Source organism: Plectropomus leopardus, chromosome 8 (assembly GCF_008729295.1).
Source record: "Plectropomus leopardus isolate mb chromosome 8, YSFRI_Pleo_2.0, whole genome shotgun sequence".
NCBI lineage: Eukaryota > Metazoa > Chordata > Actinopteri > Perciformes > Serranidae > Plectropomus > Plectropomus leopardus.
In genome coordinates, this window is record NC_056470.1 from 15,592,286 (window position 1) to 15,620,233 (window position 27,948).

The following is a 27,948-nucleotide window of genomic DNA, read 5'->3' on the forward strand; positions in this document are numbered from 1 at the left end:
TAGAAATTGTATTTCGCTAAGATTTGTATTCTCATCAGACGACCACAGTGTAAGAAAAAATGTGCAACTCTGCAACTATATCTCCTAATTATGGTGCACATTGTAGCCCTGATTTCTTCTGGCATTTTTGCTCACTAGGAACAACAGTGGTTTGTTTTCCCGCTTGAGACGCGGGATGGGCGGGCGGATTAGCGGTGAACCTCAGGCCAGCGTGAGGACATGAAACAGGACAGACAGGAAGTGAAAATGTACTCACCAGCTTGAAATCCTGAATGCTACAAATGAAGTAGGGAGTGTTGGGCCGCCGACTTTCAATGTACACACAATCTGCAAAAGAGAGAGAAGAAAAAGAAAAGTGAGTTTGAAGGAAGATGTTCATACTTCCCAGAGCTTTAATGTTTTTATGCAGCCAGACTCAGTAATATATTATTTTGGGTGCTGTTACCTCTGCTGAAAAGACATTTTTTCTCCTTGAGTCAAATTCAATTGGAATGCAAGTAATAGGATTAAGGACTTTTGGAGCGCTACAAGGTTGCCTTTCCAAAGCAAACATTACGCCCAAGGGGAATTATGTTATTGTTCCACTCCATTTATACACCAGTGAGTAATACTGGCTTTAACCCCTTTCCACCCCCCAGTCATCACTGTAACTCGTTGCAACAAAATGACAATCTCCGTCATCGCACCTCCATACTGAACATGTCCAGTTAACTTTGGGTTAGCTTAGCAGTGAAACAAAGAAATTCACCTTCTGTCCTCTCATGTTTTAAAATGTGGCCAAATTACATAACCCTCCCGAGTGTTAAAAGCAGCCCCCTCACATTGTGTGTGAGGAGGTGGCCTTGGCCGGCTGTGCTGTTAAATTGAATGTGACTGGTGGTATGGCCAGGTCGTGAACCCTCATCTCCTTAACAAAAACATTCACGCTGCAGAGGACAAAAACACACAGCCACTTCTGTGGAGAAGAAAAGGGAGGAGGAGGTGGGGGGGAGGGTGGGGGGTGGGGGGGGTGCATGGCTAATGGTTACCGCTAAGCTTGGCACAGTACTTTCCAGAAACAGCCAAGGGTTAGAATTATTATAGTAGAAGAGATTTGAATCCACAAAAGTCCAATTAGCATAATAGTCTCCCATTCACCTTTTGCTTTTAGCTGAAACACAACACCAGGAGAGTGATCAAACTGAGAGAAAAAATGGATGTGTTCTGGTTAAAATAATAACCTGTAAAAAGACGGCTCTTGCTTGCTCAACGGGCAAAGCAATCAAAAACCACTGACACATAATTGATTGAAAAATACATCACACACTAAAAACTGACCTTCTATTCAGATGGAAGCAATGTAACAAGCTATTTGACTGCTCCCAAGGCTGGTTGTGTCTGCAGTTTGGTGCAACGGAGCGTAGCACTCCTGCTTACATTATCACACACACAAAGGGCCGTGAGGAGTGAAGACGGACTTTATCTTGCAGCTCTGTGAGCTCTGATTTATAGGTGAGATTTGCACTGACGACACAAACTTCTGGTGCTCATTTCACCGAGCTGAGCTGCTCCTTGCAGAAGAACTTAGCAACGCTTTCCCTAACAAAAGATGAGCGGCTAGCTTCTTTTTTTTTTTTTTTCTGTGACTGACAGTGCCGTCATCTGTTATTTATTTGTTTGTGTCAACAGAGTTATCGATCTGGCTGTGGTTTATCTTACCGCTTGCAGAGGAAAAGAGGGGCGGCAAAGATATTAAATGGCTCTGACACCCAAGATACCATTTGTAGAGGGGCTGGTGTGTACGAGTGCGTCTGTGACATCATAGGCTTTGTTTTTTGAGAGGCTCTGTATGTGTGTGTGTGTGTGTGTGTGTTCGTGTAACCCCAGGGTGGGCTTGTTATCTGCTGTGGGCTGAATGAGCTGTTCTAAGGGGGGGGGTTTATCGCCCTTGCTGGCTCTGAGTGACGCATTATATCTCTCTCACTGCTGCCCTCTTCTCGTTTTTCCCCTCTCCCTCCTTTTCTCCCTCCTCTACACCATCCCTGGAAGTCATTTACAAGATAACATGAATGAAAATATCCATCAGTGCTATTGTGTGATCTGTGAGCAACACTGTGTGTGTGTGTGTGTGTGTGTGTGTGTGTGTGTGTGTGTTGAGAGAGACAGAGAGAAGCGGGTGGAGGAGGAGGGAGCAAAGAGGGAGGGAGTGGGGGGAGGGCCGAGAACAAAAGAGACTAATCTGAATGAGATGACATGTTTCGGAGGAGTCAAATCGGGGGAATTAGGGTTTAGTGTCCCTTCACCTCGTCGGCACATTCATTTAGAGGGGCCAGATCTCCGTGTCTACACCCCAGAGCACATCAACAGGCATAAAGAGCAGACAGCGAGAGTGAAAAAGATAGGTGGTGGGAAAAAAAAGAGACAGGGATCTAGTTTAATCATTCACAGACAGCAAGCGAGTCTATTCTTCGAACGTCAAAAGCACATTTTGAATTCATCCTGGGCACTAAAAGTCGACTACCTCAAGGGCATTTCTCTGAAAGCGACTATAACACGATTCTCAATGAATGTGAAAGTTAAAACCCAGTTAATGCTTCCGACTCTGCCGTTTGCTTGACGAAAAAGGAGGCAACGGAGCTCGGGGGAGGCCGGGCGGGGTGAGGGTTGGGGGGCTCGTGGAAGCGGGCCACAAGGTTCCTCCAGGGTCTGCCTGGCTTGTTAAACATTCCTGCCATTTTGCGCGCTTGGAAGTGGGTCTCCTCGCTCAAGTGGAGAAGTGGAAAAGGGAGGGACGAGCCGCGGCGGGGGTCTGTGGGGGGGGGGGATGGGCAGTTTTTTTAAGGGTTGAAGTGTGTGCTCGTTGGATGGATGTAGCCTTCGCTGCAGGAGAGAGAACCACAGCAGGGCCTTTGTAATAAAGTGCTCTCACTCCCTCCGCAGCCGTTAAGTTTAACTTCTTCTACTCACCTCCACCCTACAATCCACTACAGACCGCCACGCCACCCAGACAGATACGGAGCGAGAGAAAGTTCAATACTTTGACACCGGGAGATAATCATGAAGCTACTGAGCACTTCACTGAAACCTGATCCACGCGGTCACCGTGTCTCCAATTACATTGTCACTGCCGAGTTCAGGCGACGGAATATTCATCGTTGTAACCTCGTCACCCACACACACACACACACACACACACACACACACACGCAGCAATTTTCTCAGCTGCATTGTTCAGCCAGCCATTCTCTTATGGCTGCCAAGCATGTCTAATCTAAAACACACCTAGCCTCAGCAAAAGAGCCGCGTCCTCCTCTCTCTGTATCAAGCAAATAAGATGCTGTTTAATTTGCTGCAGCGCTTCAGCAGAGGGGAGGGGGAGGTCTTAGATAATATCAGCTCGGCTTTCTTTTACGAGCCACCAACAATGGAAAAGTCACATTGTGAACACAGTCATATATGCCAATGTTTTGTAAACAGTGATGGAGGGTGTGTGTGAAATGAGATTACCTAAACGCAGCAAAGATATATGAGCATATTTTAAAAAACAAGGCAGGCTTATGAAATCAAGACGAGCGACTGTTTAAGGCGTGCTTGCAGGTGGTGAGTGTTAGCCATGCAGCAGGACGCACCTGCATTGTTAAAAGGGGTGCTAGGCTCAAACTGGCAGAGCACACATGCGCAGACGCACAGGCACACACGCAGAGACGCAGCGGAGTAGTGCACGGCTTTAGCAAAGCCCCCCCCCCCTCGAGTGTACTGATCCTAAAATTAAATAGCACAAGGAATGCAATAATGGAACCACAGGGGTGTGAGGGGACTGGAGGGCCAAGAGAGACACGGAGCTTGGGAGAAAGAGGGAAACCGGTGTTATTACTGATCCAGCACCAACCGCAACACCTCCGCCAGGGAGACCAGCTGATGACCAAGGCTGCCTTGTGCCATTTCCTGCTGGGCCGGTCCCAGTGGGGTGGCGTAACAGGCAGTCAAGGCCTGGAGGCACACGGACACTTTGATTCTTCCACCAACTTTCCTCCTTCCTCTCTCCTCATCCACAAGCCCAACAACTCTTCGTTCTTCGCACTGGAAAAGCAGTGGGAAATACCTGGCAAGCGATACCATCAGCTCTCTACAATGGGGCAGGCCTACAGCTGACTGAGCTCCTCGGGGAGAACAGAGGCTCTTTGACAACAACCCCCCATCCCCTCCTCCTCTGCTTTCCCTCTCGGCTAGCCCACGCTTTCTCATTTAGCAGTCGGCAGGTGGTTGGATTTCACTAAAAAGCCCTTTTCCCAGAGTCTCTAGTGTGGGGAGAGATGGGAGAGCAGAGAGGGCTTTTTAAAAATAGATCTGTTCAGTTAGCGACAGGCTACAGATTCACACTGCTGTGTTTCAATATGAGATGACTCCAAGGGCTTGTCCCTCATGTTAGCTTGACTGGAAACAGCAAACTGATCGACAGCTAGCCTTTGTAGCGCAGGGGATGTGCTATGCTAATCGAGCACTAGCCTACGGTGTCTTGGCTCTAGAATAGCCGATCTAACACATACTGAATCACATTATACTGGCTTCTCAAGAGGATCTGTGCTGAAAGCAGAACTCAGATACATTTTGTTCCAATGAAGTGTGATTTACTTTACTCCGAATCAAATATTCATCTGAAAAACACAGATGTGTTGAGCAGAAATCTATGGTGAGTACCTTACATTACATTACACTTCACTTTTCAAGGTGCTGAAGGAAGGTCAGGTTTTCCCAACTCAGAATGATGGACTGTGACTCTATCTGAAGGTCTGGTGTATGAGGGCAAATGCAAAAAAAGCAGTCAGCTGGTCAACTCAGCTGGTGCAAAATTCATTTGTATTATTTAAGAAGTAATAAAACAGAGAAAAAGGTGTCTTTTGCTAAAGAGGTAGAAAACATACAACTACCAGAATGCTCTGCGCCTAACGTAACGTGGAAAGGTCCGTCTGAAACAACAGCAACCGGCCAGATCTTGTTTTACAATTTAACAGTAAGCTAAAACATGCTTCTGAAAACATCTGAGGTGAAAAATATATACAGCACTTACTGAATCTTGGTTAATACTTGATCAGCACTACTTAATTTTACCGTATGATCTCCTTTTTTCGGCCTCCATTGTCACTGTGCAGGAAGCAGTATGATGCCGACTTCCTGTTCACAAACTCTAGCCATTGCAGCCAAAGGGGGCATAAAAATAAGTTTCCGAAAACATTTTAGATTAGAAACAGACAGTGCAGTAACTTAATCTTGATTAAAGTCGATCGGCGCTGTCTAGTTTTACTGTTTGTTTGGATTTCAGATTTCCGTTAGTTTGAGAGATAGAGAGATGGTTGGGTGTGTTTTATGATCAGCTGCATACTTTCTGAGTACTTCCTGGTGGCAGCAGGGTTGGCAACTGTTGGCGGGAAACACAAAATGTGAAAGTACAGCCCGTAGTTTGAGCAACAGCCCTAAGAGCCAGCAAAACACCACCAAATGATGGAAATTACGGAATTTGGAGAAGTGTCGCTGGGGGAGGAGGGATATCTAGGTGCTGGTTAGATGGAGGGAAGTTTACCACAGTTCATCTATACATACTACCCACACTGTCTTGATACAAGGCTGGTTGAAAATCAACAAACTACATTAATGCTCTGAATGTTTTATACAGTTAAAATGTATAACTGATGTGACTAAGAAAATGTGTTTTAATGTGAATCTGCCGCATCAAGTCAATACCTGGCGTGGTTTATAAATGTTAACATTTGCAGCTATACAGTTACCGTTTACGATTAGCAGTAATGGTGATATACATCACAAACAACATGAGGAAAATTACAGCAGACATGTTCAAGATGGAATAACTAAAGCCTGTGCAAACATAAGGAACACGGCAGGTTTGTGTGACCGCCAACAGTTGATCCTGGGTTTGAATAAAGGAGGAGGAGGGAGGGCCGGTTATCCAGCTCTACATGTGTGTGTCAGACGTACTCCTGCTGCACAGTTTACTGTGAGTGCACATGACACATACTGTGACACACACACACTCCCTAGGGTTCTGTGGTGGCTGCGGCAAAAAAGCACCAGCTGTCCACATCAACAACTCCCCCAACACTCATACACACAAGGTGTTTTTCTCAGACTAGCCCTGCTCTATAGACTGCACTCACTACACACACTTATCGCTCTCTAAGAGGAAATTAGTGAATCTAATCAAGTCTTGTCTCGATCACCCTGAGACTCAGTGAGTTGGCTGTGGCAGCCATGTTGTGTGACATAAACTGAGGTAGAAGGGCAGAAGAAGTGGAGGGGGGGGGGCAGGTGGTTTCCATTAGCTCTCTCCATTTTAAACAGACCAGCCAGCCAGCCAGTCAGTTAGAAGGAAGGAGACATGCTATGGCAGCCCGCCGCCTGCAGCGCCAAGCAGAGTCCTGCTGCAGTGGAGAGAAGGGATGAGCAATGTAGAGAGCACTGTGTGTATTTGAATGAGCCTGTGTGTGTGTGTTACACGAGTGTGCTTGTCAGATAGGAACCGTGTCTATGTCTGTTAACAGCATGCCTTGTATTTGTGTTAGTTTGTGCATGTATATGTGTTAGAGTACACTTGTGAGTGTGCAGAAATACTGGTTATCAGTGTGCCGCGTATGTGTGTGCACTGACAAGTTTTTTTGTGTGTCTCTGTGCTTCTAGGGTGTCTCCTATTGATCCCCCCATGGCAGTGTGTATAATCTCCAGAGAGAGGATCTATAATCTAGGGTGGGGGGAGGACGAGTGCAGAGAACAGGCTCTGGAGGTGTCTGGCCCGGCCTGGGGAAGTGGTGAGAGCTCAGCCACGGGGCACAGATCGATTTGGCATGTCTGTTTGCACTGCATCAGGCTCTTCAGCCCAGCAGTCGACCATACCAATGGCCCGGGACAGAGTCCCCTGGCCACCATCACCGCAGACACACTCCTCCATCCTTTTTAAACAGCAGCAGAGCTACAGTTAGCTGCAGGCCCACCTATTGGCCGATTGCACTTCTCCTTCCACCCTTCCCCAACCAATCGATGTGCACTAAGCTGCCTGAACCCATCTTCAAGGGATAGAAAGGCTGAGCAGAGAGATTGGAAGATGGCTGGAGATTGGGAGTGTGCAGACGGTTTCAATACTAGTTTACCTGTTATTTCTTATGAGATGACATGGGCCTGTATGTTTCTAAAGCTCCCCTTGACAAAAGCAATCAAAACACTATTTTGGTTCTCAATTTCTTTCCGTTTCTTCACTGCTTTCCATCGCTGACTTCTTCCCTCTCCCCATGTCTGGGGCGGTACAAATCCCTCTCCAGGGGTGGTTAGTTTTACATATTGTGTGTCACTAGACGGCTATAAAGGGATTTAACATTTAGTAAAGCATAATCCATTGCAGGCTTTGTGCCTGCCTAAGCTGCACACATCAAATCTGATTGCAAGAAGGCTGCTACCAATGACCAAGCAGGAGGAGGAAAGCACACGGTGCTGTTCGCACACACACACACACACACACACACACACACAAAGCTTTTATCACTTGAACAATGAGCGGGGGAGACAGCAGGAGGTCACTAGCTGAGGTGGAGGATCTTCTACATTGACAATAGGTGGTAAATTACAAACTAGTGTACCAGTGCTGGGGCCACCCACCGCCTATCCAGGCTCATCCCTAATCTAAACCAATCAAACGGCTCCAGTCTATGTGGTGGGAGCAGGTTGTGACACTCGGGCCCCTCTAGACCTGTCAAATTAATTGAAGGAGAAGACAGGAAACATAAATATTCCCCATCAACCAGACACTGGCTGTGCAGTGCGCTCGGATGTGGAAATATAAATATTCGGCAGGGCTAATCCACTGAGACGGTCGACTTTGTTTATATGCCTTTTGAATGTTTCATTGATGTGACTGACTGCTTCGTTTTTTTCCCCCACCCCCCCTCTTTCTCTCCCTCTCTGCTCCCCCCCTCTCCGCATGGTTAACTAAGAGACAAAGCGCCGGTGCTCTCTCTATTAAACATGAAACGCGCCGCAAAAAAAATGCTTCAATGGAGTCCATTGCAGAGAGTTAGAGAGACGGAAATAGGGAGTCAGCGACAACAAGACTTGGGTTCAGTGTGACTGCTTGCTCGAGGACCTCCACTGATACCAGCACAGAGATAATTTAGCCAACAAGATTACGCAGCTAGACGGAAAGTGTGGGGTGGGGAGGTCTGGCTGTTTCACTGTACCTGCTTGAAGCTGTCTCTTTAGTAGTTATAAAAGAAAAAAAAGGAACGTTTGTGTGGATGTGTGATTAGATAGGTAGTTTAAGAGAAAAAACCTAACACACTGACTGTAGTTTTCTTACGTCTTCCTTTTAAGTAAGCCAGCAATATAGGCCACCCCCCCACTACCTGACCTTTTGCTAGCTGCTTGATAAACGAAAAGACATGGCGGTAATGATTCAGTTGCATGGTGGATAGCACTGAGCAGTAATCAAGCGAGAGCAGACTACACACACACTCAGCTAGCCTGGCTTCCTTCCGACAGCGAGTGTTGACATTCCCCCCACTAATACAACCAATTTCTAAACAGTGGGTGAAAGAGAGGCCTTGTTTACAGCTGCGGAAAAGGTTGATTCTCTTTTTAGCCTTTTGCATCAGACTTGATAAAGACACTGTACCGCAGCTCAAACATCTCTCGAGGAAACTAGAGCACTTTTTGGCCCCATAGGAGACAGCATACTTTCAGTGAGTCAGATAGTGTTGGGATGAAATCATTAACATGGCTGTCGTCACTATCACATCATCTAGTGAAGCACCACTTTGCTTTATTGACTTAGGCCAAGACAAAGCACAGAGTGGGTCAACTTGGAATTGATTGTATGATGCATTGGCCTCTCGCCTGAGGGAGTACTTCTGCTGTTACAGAGTCGCTACTCTGGAGACTCTGCAATCCTTCCGCAGTTTACAGCAACAGAGCAGACTGTTTCTTTGAGAACCCAGAAATGTAACACTGAGTAGTTAAAAACGTGTCTTAAAACCCCACTCCAGTGTATTGTGGCTTTTTTTAAAATTCTTTATATTATTTCGCAACAATGTGGATTAGCCACACTATTTCATACTAATCTAATTTAGTGCTCAGAATTTTTTTTTAAAAAAAGGCATTTTTGCTAAAATGGAAAAATGATGTGAGATTGTAGTGGAAGGCACATCATCTTTCAAACTTGCACAAGTGCCCTGTCATGGGCCAGCTAGTCTTGTATTTTACCTACATGAAAGATGTAAAGGATGCCTGTAGTTCGGAGAGCAAATGTGCCACAAATTGTATGCTTTTACTGCCTTCACCTGCAGCACTCATAATGTGTGAGTCGCGGGCAAAACAAGGCAGTGGTCTTTCCTTTTGGGATTGTACAGGATTTATTGGGCCTATTACAGTGTTCATGAGGAAAAAAATAACGTCTGCACACTTACTCAACACCATGCAATTTTAGTGAAGAAAATTTTTTGATTCTACTCGGATCTTGATGGCGTTGCATCTGCGTGATGTGCATATAACGATCCTCTCTCAACCTATTACAGCGTGTCAAACTTGTTCACAAAGTCTGTGTGATTTGGGTAAGCTAACATCCACAGACTACAGTATGCTATATGAGGGATAGAATTACTAGGCAACTGCCAGCTGGTGCTGGCAACATCAGTGCTGACAGAGTGAGCAAGACTAGCATTGTCTAAAATCTCACTTTACTGATACATAATAATTCAAATTATTTCCAGTGGTTTCAATATTCATTTTCCATAGAAAGGAAACACCCATACCAGCTCAATTTCTCGCTCAATCTTATTGTTGTTTACTACAATGATTCTTTTGTTTTCTGCCAGTTACCAAGAAAATAGAAGTTGTCGTCACCGTGTTACAGCCCTGTAGTATTTATCTTTTAATAAAGAATTTAACTCGTTTGACCTCAATGTCAATACTTCCCTGTGGTATCAAATATTGTTATTTTTCATTGTGTTATATGACAGAAATTTCAGCATGGAAACAACACTAATCAAGAGCCCAAATTCGAAGCCCTGTTTGATACAAAGTAGTTGATGTACACTAAGAATAACTTTCTCATCAATTACAGATTGACACGAAATATTGGTTTAAAAAATGAGGTATTTCATTAACTAGTTGTTGGCGTTACAGGAATCATCACACAGGCAACTGTCAGTTAAATAGTTAAGCTAAGCTGTCGTTCAGAAGTAACTGAATTCCAGCTAATGCTGAAGTTCATATTCATTCATATTTCCTTCAAATTCAAGTGAAAGTGTGGAGGAAAATCCACAAAGACCATTATCTCTATCTGTGCTATCCCTCTGACACATACAACAGAAGAGGAAACTCGTTGCCATGGTCATGGATAAGCACACTGCCATTCTGTGTTTGAGAGAGAACTCAATCCAAAAACAGGAAGTAAAGCTGGCTGGAAAACACTTCTTGGGAACACACAGGAATATAGTGAATGTGATGTTAAGAGGATGGGTTGACGATTATCAGTAAACTGGAAGAGTGACTAATAAAGATTTACTGGTGTTCACTGCAGCTGGTGACCATGATGAGTGCGGCCCACCTGCTGACACAATTACACTATGTCTTCAACTCACCTCCGGGTCTGTAAACAACATCGTCTTCTGTGATGAAGGACGTGATTTCTCCATTCTCTGTGCGCTCGTAGCGTGACTTCTTCTTAGGCGTCTTCTTCTTGCCCTTTTTGCCGGCCTCCTCGGCCGTGCCGCTGCCTCCACCTGTGCTGCCATTGTCGTTGTCCTCATCCTCGCTGTGTTCACTCTCTGCATAGTTCTTGGCCCCACCCTCCAGCGTACAGCTGCGTCGGGGCCTGGAGCTCTCACTCTCACGGTCGCCCCTGTCCCCGTCCTGCCGGCGGGACTTACCAGCTTCTCTCTTGTCCCGGTCCCTGTCTCTGTCTCTGTCCCGCTCTTTCTCCCTCTCCTTCTCTTTGTCGGCCGTCATGATCCGCCACGTGCCTTCCTCAGTCCTCTCACGGCTGGGCCTCCGTGAAAGGTAGACTGTGAGCCTGGGCTTCAGTCTTCTGAATTTACCAGTCAAATCCAGGGAAAATTTGGCCACACCAACAACCCCAGTGTTTCAGAAAAGCTGCAGAGAACAGAAAAAGGACAATTAGCATAACTATATGTCAATAACCATTATCCTTACAGAACATATGCTATGTCTACTAAGCAAAAAAAAAAGAAAAGTTATTTTTGCTGAAGGAGATCTTCAGTGGGTGAGAAATACAAGAATAGTTCCTAGAGATCAGGCAGCTGTGCTGACTCTTCTCCACATCACAGTAATTGTTGGCACTCCCCTTCACAACCATGTATACTCTGGAGAGCACCGAGTAGCTCTATCAAAGAACAAAACCTCGTAGCTTCCTGCTCAAACATATTTCCATTCTTTCACAGAGGCAGTAAAACAGAGTTATTAAAGGGTGGAGGAATGGAAAAAAAGAGAGTAAGTAAAGTAGAATGACAAGAGCTACATGCGCAGTATTTGTAACACAATAAGCTAAAGGGAAGTCAGTAACTGAATAAGCAATAAGAGGCAGCGCTGCATTGAGGATGAGGCTGGCAGCCAATAGAATTCCTTGGAGATAATGTGTCTTTTCGGCACAAGACTCTGCTTGTCGTTTGCAATGCCACGGCAGAGACACAGCATAAAGCTCAATGACAGAGTTAACTGGCTAGCTTCTCAGCAGACCATCTGTGGTGACACCAGGCTCAATTTTACTCATCTGTGTGTGGTTGTGTGAGTGTGTGTGTTTGTGTGTACTCTGGCTTACTGGACTGCACCCCGGCCCAACCCTCTGCCCTGGCTGACAGTCACCACTGTGTTAATGTGAAGTGACAGCTCTGGAGGGAAGAACACAGCAATCCACTGGGTACGGAGAGGGAGTGCAGAGAGGCTGAGCCAGTCATTTTGCCATGCCCAGTCCACTGCCATTTTCAGCTATCGTCGTTACTCAAAGGAACCCAGCTACCACCTTCTCATGCCATAATGAAATCCTCCATAAACAGTGAAGTGGGCAAAGCTGAAGCAGCACGCTGTCTGCACTACACTGCCCCTACACACTGCGCCTACAAAGGAGGCTTCTCATTTACTGCCAGTGTTTACCCCTCCACCCCCACTGCAACAAATTAACTAGAAATAGTCATTACTGCCCCCAGAGGGATCAGACCAGGCAATCGGCACCCGCGTTACCATGGTGGTGATAGCGGGGTGGGAGAGGGAGAGTGAAAAAGAAGGACGGGTAGGGATGGAGCCAGGTAGAGCAGACCCAGCTCAGAGTGAAAATTATACAGCTTGTCTGCAAGTGGACGTGTGTTTTTATTGAGAGGGCTAGAGAGAATGTGAGGGGAAGAATAGAGGGGAAGAGGAAGGTGGAAGAAAGGATTTTGGCAGGCACATACACATGCAGACACACACTCAAACACACACACAATGAAGCGCTTTTGACAACGGCGCTCCTCAGCAGCGGGTGCTGTCATCTCATGAGCAGACACCAACTGACAGGGCAGCTGCTCTTGTCGTCGGCTTCAACACAAACACCGGGCCTGATTAAACCGCAGCCTCGTCACAGCCCCATTAATCACCTAATGATGAGTTACCACGGCGACCACTGGGCTGCCAGCATATATACACACACACACACAAGAACACATTAGTGCACACACAGGACGCAAGGGCTTGGGAGAGATCTAACGCGCATGTCTGTGCAAGGACACACACACACACACACACACCCAGCTCTTATACACACCTCCATTGGGTGTGCCAAAATACATACTGTGCACCCCTCCTGTGTCCATATCCAGCAGCATGTCTGTGAGGTGTGAGGAACATGAAAACATTGATGAAGGTACCATTTGATAGCACAGCTCTAATCCTGGGAGCTGCCAGAATCTGTGTATGAGCTAAGCACCTCTTCTCTGCTCTAATCAGTAACATAAGCCTCTTGCACTGAGAGCAAGGAGGACCCTGAACTGTTGCAAATGAAGGGTTGGCCAATTCTCCTTTGATGTTGTGGGCTGCTATAAGCCTCTATAAGTGTCTTTACAATCTAGGTGCTATTAGTTTGCATCTGGAAACACTTTGCGCAACCGCCTCATACCAAATTCTGTTACTCCAATTACCGTGCTGAAGTTCACGTAATTGTATTTACTTTTAAAAAAATTTCCTTATTCATATGGACATGCTTGCTTTTTATTAGCCCCTTGTTAAGCCCCGCCCCTTCGATGTCAGCCGCTGCTAGCTCTGTCAAGCTATCGGAGCTAGCATGGAGCCCACATTGTCACCACCTGCAATGCCTGAAGATATCTTATTTTTGTAAAATGCAAATTGTTTCTGAATATTTAAAATGGTTGAGTTTTTGTGGTATCAATACTACTCTCTCGCTCACTCTTCTTCCAAACGAGTTGACTGACACACACATACACACACACACACACACACACACACACACACACACACACACACACACACACACACAGTTGCAGCGCCCCCACAGACCCATCTCTTGTCAGTCACTCACAGCGCTGTCCTCTCATCACTCACCTCATTCTCTCCGGTTGCAAAAAGGTTTTTGCAGCACAGATTTGTTTTTTACTCGTAACTTATGGCCATTTGCATTGTGACAATCCCAGGGGCTTTTGAACGTGTGCGCTAATGCAAAAATTATATCATTCATTTCATTCCTAAATATAATTAATAAAAATGTACATTCTTGTTCATGTTTACTGCAGTCAGTCTGTTCTCTGCTACTAACCAATGAAGAAAATCATAATATTACAGCCTTGCTATGAATACCTTTTAATAAAAAAGTCAAATTTTCCCTGTTTTGGTTTTTTTTTTGGTTTAGGTTTTGTATTGAAGCTAGAAATTCCGTTATTGTGTCAACACAACTCAGCATCGAATACAGGTTTAAAGGTAAGAGATAGACACTAAAGGCTACGAATCACAGTGTAAAAATGAACCACCACATCACCACGCAATGGAGACAGAAGATGACGACATTAACTGGCAACAACCGGGTTAGATCTCGGATAGCACAGCTAACATTAATCTAACTCAGATTTGTTTCCTCCAGACCTTAGTCATATTAGCTCAGCTGGCTACTGATAACTAACCGTATACTTATTTGAGTTGACCAGTCGATATCTGCTAAAAACCACAAAACAGCGTTATTATAAGGGCTAAAAAAGTAATTGCACTTTTATCTAGGAGTGTGCATGACTAGTCCATTATATGTTGCCATCTTTGCTAGTTTCTACCAGTAATACTATTCACTTAAATTTATCTTTAAAATTATTTGTTTTAATTGAAGATTTATTTTTCCTAAGCTATATTGTTTTCAGTAATTGTTATTTGTCAACCTTTTGTGTGTCCTGTTCATAATGCACGATGCAAAGTGCTCATTTTAGCCACGGCCTTCACTTTTTCAGTGTTTGATCTCGGTTTTGGAACGGGGCATCACTGTGTATATCTGTCTTCTCACTGTTACATGTGCCTCGGGCAAAGGGTTTAATCATAACTAGCTTGAAATCCACAAAACTAGCCTAAGAATGAAAACAATCTGAAACGATAGCCTGAGATTAGGTGAAACACAGTCGAATCGTTGTTGGATCCTGGTTGAAGCTGCCTGACGCTACGCTTTGAGTGACCGGTCTGCATTCGATGGTCGGGATTTAGCAATGGGTAAATTGTGTTTATACTTTCACTAGTCAATATACCTGTGGTGAATTTGTTGCAGATCGGCAGCTGCAGTTTGATGCAGATAAAAGAGCAATTTGAAGCAGAACAAATTGAGTGAGTAAAAAGGAGTGAGTCAGTGTGAAGTGAAGTAGTAACACTGTGGTAGTGAAAAGTCATAATGTATTGATGGCTGACAGCGAAGAGAAGGAGAAAGTGAGACGGAGAAAAAAAGCGAGGGGGGAAGGCTCTCCACCCACAACCCAGGAAACAAAGTGCTCAGTAGAAAGCGGTGCTGGCTGCCTGGCCGATGAATAACGCTGTGAGGGGGCAGGTGAGGCTTGGAGCTATTACACATCAATCACTAGGCCAGGACCCTTTGAAAGATACCAGCTGTCTTAATGGAAAAGAGAAGGAGGGGGCAGTGGCTGGAGAGGGGCTGGGAGGGGGGTCCCAGCCAACGTCACCTAATCCACCATTTACATTACTGCAATGGAGTCAAGGGCTAGCAGCCAGCGGGGCCCTGCTCAAATACATTTCTCTTTTCCGAGCCTGTTTAAATGAGACCTCTGGCCTGAAAAACCACACAGTTTGTGGCTCGATTAACACATCATCCCCCACAATGGCCACACAGCAGGTTTCTGTTACTAAACACAGCTTTTTTCCCCCCTTTCTCTCTCTCTCTCTCTGTCTCCAAAACAGCCTTTTTAAAAGCCATGTTTTATTCATTCCAATCACTCCCACATTTACCCAAATCCATGCTCATCTCTGTAGTTTTAATCAAAACCTGTCTAAGGATAAACATCCAAATTATCACGCTTTGCTTGAGTACCTATACAGCTGTAGGGTTCCTTTTTTTCCCCCCTGTATGCCGCCAAATTTTAGTAATTGATTATCTGGTATTATAAATATGCAAAAGCTGGACGTTTATTCATACCACACTTTATAGAACAAATAATAGAGAAACTAGATTTTTTTTTTTTTTTTTACATTTAAATGCAAAATAGAATCTAACAACAATATAACCAGCACAGTGATCCACTCAGTTTGGGGAGAGAGACTGAAAAAGTCATTCATGGCATATTCAATTGGAGAATTATGAAGTAGCAAAATGTGATTGGCAAGGATTTAGGGCCGGCTTTGCGGAGGGATTGAATGAAATACTCGCATGAATACAGATTAGAGGAGAACAATGTTAGCATGAATATACACAGGGTTATTAACAATGAGGGCAACTCAAATTGATCCGAATAAACCAGCCAGATCCTCAGCAGTGCACGGATCCTAGCTGCGGTGATGTCGAGCTGCAGCAGGTTTTCGTCAGCTCCAATCCATTACTCAGTGCGATCTAATCTAAGCTGCCATCCAAGCCCCCTAGAAACAACAGCACAATGAAAGGCTCAGCTGGAGGCAAGGGGTAGGCCACTTCATAAGGGATTCTCTGTGGTCTCTGCACGCTGCCTCCTTTCTCTTACCTGGTGCAATCATGGCTTGCTTTATTCTCGGAGGTCCTCTCTGTTTTAGTTCACATTGGCAGGGCAAAGACACTTGTCTGCTCCACTTGTTTTTCAATTCACTGATGAGTAACCACATCTTTTTTTCCCCCTTTGCTAAAGCTGCGTACACAAAGGCTCTATTTTTAGCCGGCATCCGGGGTTAGTTTAGTAGGTAAAAGCCATGCTCGAGAGAAGATAGCTTGGGGCTTTCCGACATCAACATTTAAACCTGCCTAGAGACTCCCATGGTAAAAGGCAAAGCACTGCAGCACATGAACAGATTCTCATGCACAATGACACTGTGTGCAACAGTAAACTATCACTGTCTAAAAAGATTAAGACAATTTACAAAACCACCCCCCAGGCTAACAATAGCATCAGTTACCTTCTCTCTGCAATATAAACTGATACTCACTAAGTCAAACATATTCTCTGTCCATGAATCCGCAGGTACTTTCAACCACAGACATGAGGATCAGACTGTGCACTCCACATTGTCTAAGCCGCTTCTCCATCTATAAAGGAAGGCTAAATCCTCCTCTAGTCCCTGTTTGTGTGCTCTCTCTGCAAGAGCTCCGAATGGACCTGAGGGGGGCCGCTCCACAACCCAAGATGTCCATTATCTACAGCGTCTGTGTGCAGGACTTCAATTCCTAGCCTAATACCAGATACTCCAAGACATCTGGGCTGCTCAATTATGGCAAAAAAAAAAAAAACATCACAATCATTTTACACAATTCTCAATAGAGGCTCAGTCACAAAGGACTTTCAGCAGCATCCTCCCTGCCGCTCACCCAGTGCCTGCACAGTGAGAGAGGAGACGGGGGGAGATGGGAGAGACTCAGCAGAGGAACCATGAACTGTCCTGTGCAGCGTGTTTGGGAATGACAAAAATATTATATACTTGAATACATTTATTGCGTACCCTAGTTGGCAACACTGATTTACAAAAGAAAAAGACAAAACAGGAGGAACATTGGGAGAGCCGTCATGTACAAAAGTACAAAATCATTTTTTTATTTCGATCATCTGGTTTTAAAAATCTAAGGAAGCCAAATTTATAATCAAAAATAAAATCCAATTTATCGGCCCACCCTCCGAGACACACTCCCTCTCAGTCTGTTTGTCCAACGGGAGCAAAGCTGGAGGCCATTTCAGCAGCTCTGACTGCTTCAGCAGGCATCATGTTTGGACACGGCTCCTAAGGGAAATGCCGGGGTTGTCCGTTGTCACCCTTCCCCTTTCCTCTAAATGAGGCACTCTTGAGAAATGTAATCGCACGCAGGCCAGTAAAGGACCTCTCCCAATGTGTCATTGATAAGAGAAGCAGGAGAATGTGAGGTATGTGGCGGCAGACAGCACTATCATGAATGTGGCTCTTAATTGAGTTTCCCTGTAGATCTGTAGGACGCTTTTTTTTTTTGCAGTGTGAATTAAGTGCCTGATCTGAAAGGATTTCTGGTGTCTTCCACCTCTGGAGAGGCACTGACAGGTTTTTTTTTTTTTTTGGTGGATTATGCTGTTGTAATGGAAATTTACTCAAAGGTAAAGCCGGGGTCAGGAGAGGTATAAATACACACTGACACATTCAAGCCTGACTTGCACTAAAAAATATCTGCATCATATATGTATCTTCAAACATTTATCTCTATAAAAAGGAGCAGAGCTGAAGCTGGGGGGGGGGGGGGGGGGGGGGGGGGGGGGGGGGTGAGTGAAATACATGACATTTTCTCAATCAGATGTATATAGTAAAAAGATTTACTGGGGAAAGGGGGAAAAAAAAACTCAACAGTGATTTTGTCGTCTGTTGAAATGAAAGGACTCTTGAGATTTTAATATTTGAGCACTCAATCATGCACCACTTGCACTGATATTCTGCAATCAAACATACCCACTCTTCCTCCCCAGATCTGCCTATCAGCTTAACGATCCCATCCGTCAGTTCAACTCCGACTGGTAGTCTAAATGAGCGTGGGTGAGGAGGAAATGTATTCATATGGCTGCCCTACATCCTCCAGCTACTCTAATCACTATGCCACACGAGTGACATGCCAACACGGAGGAAAAAAAATAACATAAATAGATTAGAGTGACAGATCAGACAGCTCTGAGGTTTCAGACTGACAGCGCAGGCCGGCAGGGGCACTGAAGGATGTCTTCAAGAACAGCTCCCGAAAACAAAGCCATTAGGTCAGTACACAAAAACATTTTTTCCGCCTAAATTATTTAGCTACGTGGTAGCAAACTCTGCTCCATCCTCGAGCAGATGGCCGGGGGGGGGGGGAGACAAACCCTCCATTCAACGTCTTATAATGATCCCAGCCAAAAAAACACCTCCACCTCTAGATACCACAGGATGGTATTACCTCTAATTAGGCAGGGCTATTATTTCATATGCAAACGCCTCTCCTCTAACCACCAACCGCCACCCAACCAAACATCACGATTGACTGCCGTTACAAAATAAATACAACAAAAAGGATTCTACGCACAACATCCCGCTTTTGTTTGTTACCCTCCGTGCTAATTTCAGCTCTCGCAACCGGAGCTATAACTCACGAGTCGATGTGTAAGCACTGTAAATAGACGGCGTTGGCGAACGTTCTCCAGTTGGAGATGTGTTTGCTCAAGGAAAAGGACAGCTTTAGAAAACAGTCAGCGGGGGAGGTGACTGGGGAAGTGGAATATTCAGTGCAGCGTTCAGCCTTGTCATGCACCATCTCAGTCGTGCAGGCCAGTGATCCTCGGCAGAGGGGAAAGCACCCTCTGCAGTGCGCATGGGGAGAATAATATGAATCATGATTCTGTAGGGCCTTTAGCAAGCTAGCCGCGCTACAGCCACAAACGGGGCTGTGTTGTAAATATTGCCTTATTCTGGATGCGTTTCCTCTCCCTCATCAAAAAGGAGAAAAAAACAGCTAGGGGGAAGTGGCCAGTAGTGATGAAAACGCTGCTGGAACAAGCAGGATCTGAGCACAGAGCTCCCATATCCTCTGAGGACAGCTCATAAAACATGCAGTGGCTGGGACTGGGCCTCTTACAGCAGTGGCATTTTAGTGCACCCTGCCGCAAACACACAGGCCACACACATACACACACACACACACACATGCAGGTAGTCTACAAATACACACAATTAATTTTAAAGAGTCTGAACAAGTCAGACCTGCATGGTTTACTACCTGGACCACAAGCGAAAGCTTAGGTCTTAACCTAAAAATACACAGCAGCTACAAAAAGGTAACTATTTTCCTAAAACATTAGCAACAGGGGCCTAGAACAATGGGCTTTTGGAAAAAATATGAGAATAGAGGCTGGATATTACGCAGTGTCCTGTAGTGATCCACAGATTAACTCTGCCTGTTCATGTGTGAAATGGAGACTTGATCCCTGACTGATAGTGTGCTATGCCTCAAGCAAACACAAGCTGCATATTTTTCATCTTTCCAAACACCTAGCAACTGCAATATATTGGATTACACATCGCATCCGTCACTGTGCAACAACAACAGCGCATTAAAAATACCGCCGGCCCGACACAACATAGCTCAGGCTGTCTATAGGCCTGCTGTCTTTTTTTAAGGCGAAGGTGGACGCAGCTGGCTGTGCGGCTGAGTTGCTGTGAATAAGCCTCAGATATTCTTGGAATGTTAATGTTAGGCTTTGACCATGGCAGTCTCACCGACTTCTCCTGTCATCACTGGGCCATTAATGACAATGAAAATACAACTTAGGGCTGCCTGTGCCAATAACACGCTTCTTTAAAATATGGAGGACATCATCTAGATGATTTGTTTTTTATATTAAGCACAGTAAAAGCAGGAGAAGAAATGTCTTTGGAGTAACCATTTCTTCTGCACTCTCCCGCAATGTTGTGAGACACAATTGTTAACTAATCCCATGCTTGCATTGTGTTTAAGCGCACCATATGCTGTGCTCATGCATAGGAAATCAGCCTCTAGTGCTTTTGCCATCTCAGTCGCTTAGTGGAAATCTAGCAGGACAGCTTTGTGGAGCTACAGCCTTGTTAAAATAGCTTCCCACTGCATCTGCAAGCTTATAAAAAGCCACTGAGAGCGTATTCACTACAGTACGGCATTCATCTAAGTGTATACACACGTGTCAATCTAAAATGTGTAGGCCATTGACACACACAAGCACACACATACATATATAAACCAAAAAAAAAAAAGCTGCTACTGCTGAGCAACTGTATTTGCAGTCCAGGTCAGACTTTGTGCTCAGCCAATAAATGGCTGGAGTGTAATGTGCCTTGACCTTCTATCTTTCTTTCAGCAGCTCCTTACATATATTGCTGTCTCTCCTCATATATCACTCGGGCAAATGGCGCCCTTCACCCTACTCCCCTCCTGTCCCCTCCTTAAAAGGCTGAGGGGACATCTTTGCCTGCTGTACTCAACTGACAGCCCTGGCAGCTTCCTCACTAAGCACAAGAGGAAAGGGGGGGGGGGGGGGGGGCAAGGCTGGTTGTGGGGGAAATGCTGCAATGAATAATTATGTTTCATAACATGCCCCATCCCCCCTCCTTTATTAGCATCAAACAATAATTAATGGGGAACAAGGGGCACTGAAGAGTCTGCTTTTCGCTTTCCAGAACAAGAGGGTCAATATGCCCTTCAACCCCTTTTCTCCCTGCTCGCGTCAACGCAGGAGACGCCTCATCCCTCTAAAAACACGCTCTTAGCTTATTTATGATGCCAGTTGCTCTGCTGGAGAAAAGGCGGCATTCCTGCTACACTCAGCAAAACTGGCCGGATCACTTTACGCAGCAGTTCACTACTTCCATCTCCACACCTCTTCTCAGCAGGCCAACTCAACAATTCAATAATGAATATGAAATGCCTCCTAATTGATGTCTATGGGAGTTAGAGCAGCTGAAAATACGGGGCTATTGGACATGGGCTTGACTTGATTAAGTTTTTGTTTCACGTGAAAAAAAAATAATCTCTGATCAGCAGTAGCAAAGCCAGTCCTGATCGAATTAGCTTTGCACTAAGAGCTCCATTGATCTTGGCACTCATCTGTGCAGATGAGACCCGGAAAGGCAGCTGGTAATCCAATAGCAGGGATGGGAAGTGCTTCAAGGACTATGCTGTGTTTACCCACCTATTTCCTACACAAAGAGGCACAATGTTAGCGCACGCCACTCACTGGACTGGATTGGAAGCCACGGGGTCTTGGGAGCTCCAGTGAAATGAGTAAGAGCCGCAGTGTGACCAAAAGCAAGGTACTTGAAAGCTGAAAGTAATTGCTTTCGCCATAGCTATCATGTAATGAGTAAACAGGATGAATCAAGTCGAGCCAAGATCAGTGTTTAAATGAGCGGTGCAGTAACATTCAAGTCTTAATACAGGCTTCATTTCATAATCCGAGCCAAAAAATCTAAAAGCGAAGCTGACATCAATTTAAGGGTTCCATTCACTCAAGTGTGAAAGTGTAAGGTTAGGAGAATCAATGTAGGGAAATCTGTCTTTACACTGTAATAACTTCATTGCAGCGCGCATTGATGCGAGCCTTTGCAATCAATTTTGCATGACATGAATGACATCAAACAAGAACCCAGAGGGCAGGGAGCATGTAGAACGAAACAGAGCAAAACTAAGGTAGTAAAGGGCAAAGTATACAGCTGTTTCGCTTGTGGAAGTAGCTCAAGTAGCGTGCGCCTGAATAGTATCGCTGTCGTGCATTAGCGCTCACACACACACACACACACACACACACACACCCGTAATCCATCAAGGATTCATGAGTGAATGCTCAATAACAAACTGAGTGCATTTCTCTCCTTCATATCACTGCAGCGAGAAAAAAGAGTGAGAACTCTTCAGCAACCCACAGACACACCACAAACACACACTACTCTCATACCACACTAATAACCTTGGGCTGTCTACCAATGCCATGACTTTATGGAATAGTATGGGCTCTAAATAGAAGCTCCATTTCTCACCAGTAGTCAGTAACGGCTCTATTTCAGCCACCCTGTCATTAAATATTTATCTTAGCAGAGTTGCCGATCATACCAAGGTGATAACCGTTTCAAAATCAAAATCTGGAACTTTTCTTCTGCCCTACCTCACCTCAATCCTACCGCAATGAAGACCCTATTTTTTAAAAAGGATTATCTACAAGTGTTCCTTTAATCAGCGCGTGGCAGAAGTGTAGAAATCCCTCAACAACAGTCCCAGAGGAATACCTTTCTCTGAAGCCCTATCAGGCAGAGGATCTCCTTCACCGACAGCAGACTGAGTGAGTGGGAGTGAGTGTGTTTGAGGATGAAAAGATGTGCTGCTACCTTGCTATGATGTCCTCTCCAACAATCTCAGAACAAAGGCCTCCATTTTGAAGTGGAGTTATGATGGCACGGCGCTCTTAAGGTCCTCTGTTGCTGTGTGTGTCCTATTGCTTTCCATCCTCTTTGTTAGGCCGCTGTTTGTTATGCTAGCGAGATAAGCCACTGTTGTGGGTGGCTGGGTGTACTACAGCAACCGGTGTACTGCTCGAGTGCCAAAGCCGACAGTCTGTGGGAGGGATTGTGGGCGTTATAGATCACTGGGAGACAGATGTCCAGTCTTGCCCCGACGCTGACTCAAACACTAACCCCAAAAACCGTGTGTTTGCAAACTGGACTGCTTCCTGGTGGGTCTTAAGTTGATCTTTATCAGGCCGGTAGAGTCAGCTCTCTTTATCATACCTTCCTCTTTTTACTGGCGCAGGAGCTGAGCAGCTTTGTTATTTATGAAACATAAGAGGTGGAACTCTGCTACAGCCTGATAAACATTACAAGCTGTCTTGTGCAGGCAAACAAGCAACCTGTTTCAGAAAAAATGACACCAGGCTCGAGCAAACAAAGAAAGGTTTAGATGAATGCAAAAAAAACCAAACCATTAAATGAATATTGTGAATGCCTCTAGAGAACAGATGACTGGCAGGGCACTGGCAAGACACAGCATCATTGTCTACCACGGACGCATTGAGATTCTCCGCCGCACTAAGTAAGTGTCATGCTCCAATAAGCAGAATCAAACCCTTTGAGCATCTGTTGTCTTTAACTCTACTTCTCTTTGTTTTTATGGTGCGCCGTCACAGTTAATGATTTCCTCAAGATCTCCATTTTCCACATATGATTTACATGTTTGAAATGCTTAATTGAGCAGGTTTTTGTAAAGCAACTGTTACTGCCGAGTTGAATCCAAACGAGTGTTTTTGGGCAGAGCTTAGAAATTTCATCTCATAGGCAAGGTTGATCAAGAGGAAACAGACAAGGTATCAGCATATTGCCTTTCAGTTTCCTCTGGTTTACATATCTGGATTGTGCAGTCATCCCTTCCAGAGAGAATCACCGCCAGCAAAAACAATTACACTCCCCCCCCATACCCGAGCGCGAGCCTCTCACTGACTGCCTCGACTCAGCTTGACAATCAAGCCCATTAGATCTTTCTGTGAATTAAGGCTAGTTAACTAAAAGCACTGACACACATCAAGAATAGTCATTAGCCTGTCTTTTTAGCATAAAAAACAGGAATGATTTGCCGGTTCAGAGAGATCATCTCCCTACATGCAGCCTGGGGCAGCCCTTACTGTCTACCTCATTATTTTTGGAAGAACAAGGCTGCTGATGAATCCTGTTGGGTTAAATGTAAGGTGCTCTTGTTATGACCTGGTTCACACACACACACACTTGCGCACACACACAGTAGGAGCAGACTGCTTTAAGTCACTCTTACAGACAAAAGAAAATGGAGCAACCTACCAACACTGTAAATATACGGATAAATCTCACTCAAATAAGCCTGTAAAATCAAAGTGGAATTGTTGGAGTACATCCCTCCCACGCAGCTGCACACTCTGCAGTGAGAAAAGCTGTCAAATGTTGGCTTTTTGTGGATACTAGCTGAGCTGACAAGTGCCAATGCTACAACGTGAGTGATAAAGACATTCATTCCTGCTTAGAGAGAGGTTTTCCAGATGTGATAGTCTGCAATGCTCCAGTGCTTCATTACTGGATAGAGCGAGGCTTCTGCTGTGTTTTCCCCCATTTACGTTGCCACGGTGACAAATGAAAAGCAGAATCACCCGCACAACTAATCAAATGAGTGAGTGACAACAAGTCAATATTTTCTCATTGTGCGGACAAGCAATATATCTGCACAGTAACGAGCTGTGCTTCAAGGCTTAGGCAATGCTAGAGTCGCAGCATTATACGGATAATGTGCCAATAATCTGGCTCGGTGCGGCTGTTAAAACCAGTGCCAATAAAGACGTGCTATCAAAAGACAACCTTTACCAAGTATGGGCTGAATTATCAACTCAGCAGACATCGTCTAGACTACTTCAAACAAACGCACCCTGTCGTGTAAGGGCTACAAGCCAACAAAGACAAAACTGTAATTGGACATTGATCTGTCGAGGTCTAAAGATAAATAAGTCATCCTAAGAGCAGCCATGAAGAGAGCGGTATGTAAACACACCAACCTTTCCAAAATGTAAGAGAAAATGGTGAATTGAGAACTACAAGTACTAAGTAGTACGTGCTCAAAGAACTCCGATTATATCGATTTCGCTTTAATTCCTCTGGGCTCATTTGTCATTTTTAAAAGACATGTCATTATAAAAAAAAGAACCCCAGACAATTATCTTGCTTTTGATTACATCCTTGACAAAAAAAAAACCTCCCTAAACACAAAATGGAGCAAACATCATCTCTACAAGCCTGGTTAAACACAAGCAAGATCAATGGGTAAATTTATCAGCAAATATTACCATTCGCTGCCTGGCAAGTAATCATTAAGGAATGGCACTGATGCATTATTCATTGGCTAATGTATAATTCAGACTTAACAGCAGATTCTATGCATAAATAAAGCCGTGATACATTTAAACACATTAAATGTTTACTTGCTAAAATAGGATATGAATGCGCAGCGTGAGCGCTTCCCTGCTGCTGTCACTCGATTTTCTGCTGCCGCTCCTGAGGATGCTGGGACGTAAGGTGGATGCTGAAGTATAGATTCTGACAGCCCACTCATCATAACACATACACCTAATGGATGAGGGCTACTGATATCAAATATGTGGTGGGGGAAAAATGAGCTGTTCCTGTGTAGGTGATTGCTGAATCCCACAGAGCGCTCATTTCTTTGTTGTAAGTAAATGAAAATTAGGGTTGGTCAGTAAAACTGCACATTAGAACATTACAGTAGACACCAGGGATGAGACAATGATTTTATCATGCATCATGATAAAAAAAACACTCAGTAAGTTGGTGGTAATTTTCCATTATCATTATAATGGATACATATATTGTGTCCAGTAGCACCCAGAGACACTGCTGGGTAACCAACAATAACAGAGACTCTGCAAAAAACGGCTGCATGCATAGCAACCCAGAAAATACAGAAAAGAAGAATCGACTTATTTCATGGAGAAAGAAATAATGTGATATAAAATAGTTAAAAAGCGTGGCTTTTTAAAAGGATGTTCTGTGTGTCCTATCTGTGATGAAATAAAAATATTTGTTCCTTAGCCGAATGTAAGGTGAAATAATTCTTGTTTTATCGCCTTTTCAAAGGTGCAGTGTGGAGGATTTAGCGGCATCTACAAATGAGAATTGCGGATTTTGACCAGCTGACCAGCATCGTACAATCCTAACGATTAAAAAAGCAATAAAAACACTCAACAAAGCAGTTTAACATTACAAAGAAGTGTTTTTCCAATGCTCTTTGGCTTATCATTGAAGGAATAATAACTACAAGGGCCAACCAGAAAACACGAATGGTCCCATCTCGAGTCAATGTTTGGTTTGTGCATTCGGGACTACTGTTGGTGGTGCAACATTGCGGACTGAATGGTCGAGGACCCACTCTGTGTAAAAATGGCTCATTCTAAGGTAATTAAAACATGACGTTTCTTATTTTTAGGTGATTACATTCTAAAGAAAACAAAATATACTTGTATTTCTGCAAATACATCCCCCTAAATCCTACACATAGGACCTTTAATGGTTTTAAGCAAATTCTGGTGCTTATCGGGATTGTGAATCGCATTATTTTACCCAGGATGATCGTAACATGCAATTTTCATATTGTCCAGTGCCAAGGTACACAATTTTCTTTTCTGGCAAATAAAGATTCATGTACTGTCGTTTTATCTCTCTCGGACATCAGCGTGTGTGTTAAACCACCACAGCGAGATTGCTAGGATGTTCTTGTTGAAGTGTCAGAGCTGGTGTCAGAGGGACAGTCAACAGGGAGGACGAGGAGCCAGTGAGGACGCACAGGCTCCATCTGACGGTGTTCGGAGCGGGCGGCCCTGTGGGGACCGCCATTCCACTTTATGACCATGCACTGAATTAACAAGGCCAGATGTCCCCCCACTTAACATGTGTGAAAGTGCCCTCCGATGGGCTCAGCTGCTTTAAGGATGTACCGACAGAGTGGGGGGAAAAAGGAGACAGGGCCTATTTTCAATTATCCCAATTTCTCACTCATCGTTGGCTCCCGAGGTTTATGTTAATTAAAAGATATCGGCCCTTCCTCCGTGCACACAACAAATGAGATGGAATTTTCTTCGAACAATCAAAGCACCTCTCTTCATCACTCTCTGTTTCAGTAGTCACCCACCAGAGGGTACTGCCTCCTTAGCAGAGCTACCACTGTTTCATGTGTACTATGTCAATCAGTGGCTAATGTATTCTAAATGCGTCACTGGTGAACCACTATCTGCAAGGACAATAGGTCAGGAAGTGGCGAGCTGGCTTGTTCCATTTAGAAATGAAACCCGTCTAAAGAATCAACAAGACCTGAAGAGATTCATCATCGCTCCTCAAAAACATGAGTCTGCTCCTGTGTTTGTGGGGGGGGGGCAACAATGGTATGGAAGCCATGACTTCTCATTGATTTTCCGCCCGGCTTTCTATGAAAAGGCAGCTCTTGCATTTCTGTATTGCTGGGGTCAAAAGTGGGAGGGTAATTGTGAGCCATACCCTTTATGTGGCTGAGAGAAGCCACATTCACACAACCAAAGAGCCAGAGTTGTAATTTACCTACATTTATCTGATCAACATCTTGCAAACAGTTTGTTTTTAATAGGTCAAATATCACATCTGTTTTCAGTTATGTAGCTTATTATAACAACAATTGGGTCATTTCTTTGTAATTACAATAGGATACAGTTGAGTCATTCAGACTATTACCCCAATGGAAAAGATATCAAGACCCCAGCCGACTTACTCATTAGAAAGACAATTAGAGGCCCGCCAACATTGCATCAATTACAATTTTTTGTATTCTTTATGCATTACATCATGCCTCAAGAAAAAAAAACAACAAGAAAACACACCGACAACCTCTGTGTGTTTTTCTACCAGCCAGCAACTGCCATCATCCTGACACAGGGAGGAAAAAAGGGGGCAGAGACGCAGCGTGGTGCAATCCCAGTGAGGGCCATCATGCGAGCAGATTAAATAACGTTTTTCCAATGCCCTGTCAAACATTCAGCCACCTCTGAGCAGCTAGACAGCCGTTACAGCCTCACTCTATGAAGCATCTCTCCCTCTGTATGGTCGGAAACAGCCTCTTTGATCCGGATATCGCCCCTCAGATTCCTCAGAGGTGACACTCATACACGCGCCTGTATGTGAGCTGAATGTTTACTAGCTCTCTGTACCTTGTCAGCGGTGAGACTTGTGTTTATGAAGGGGGGTGACTCACAC

General features: G+C 44.6%; 1 protein-coding gene across 3 annotated transcripts in view; it reads right to left on the minus strand.

Moving 5' to 3' along the window:
• The window catches only part of rerea (arginine-glutamic acid dipeptide (RE) repeats a), a 152,647-nt gene that overhangs the window by 79,966 nt on the left and 44,733 nt on the right, over window positions 1-27,948 (minus strand). For all 3 annotated transcript variants that reach the window (XM_042491197.1, XM_042491198.1, XM_042491196.1), the window contains exons 2-3: window positions 10,617-11,127; window positions 257-327 (exon numbers count right to left, since the gene is read on the minus strand). In XM_042491197.1, coding sequence (XP_042347131.1) covers window positions 257-327; window positions 10,617-10,983 — 438 coding nt within the window. In that variant the 5' untranslated portion in view covers window positions 10,984-11,127. The remainder of the gene's footprint in view (window positions 1-256; window positions 328-10,616; window positions 11,128-27,948) is intronic.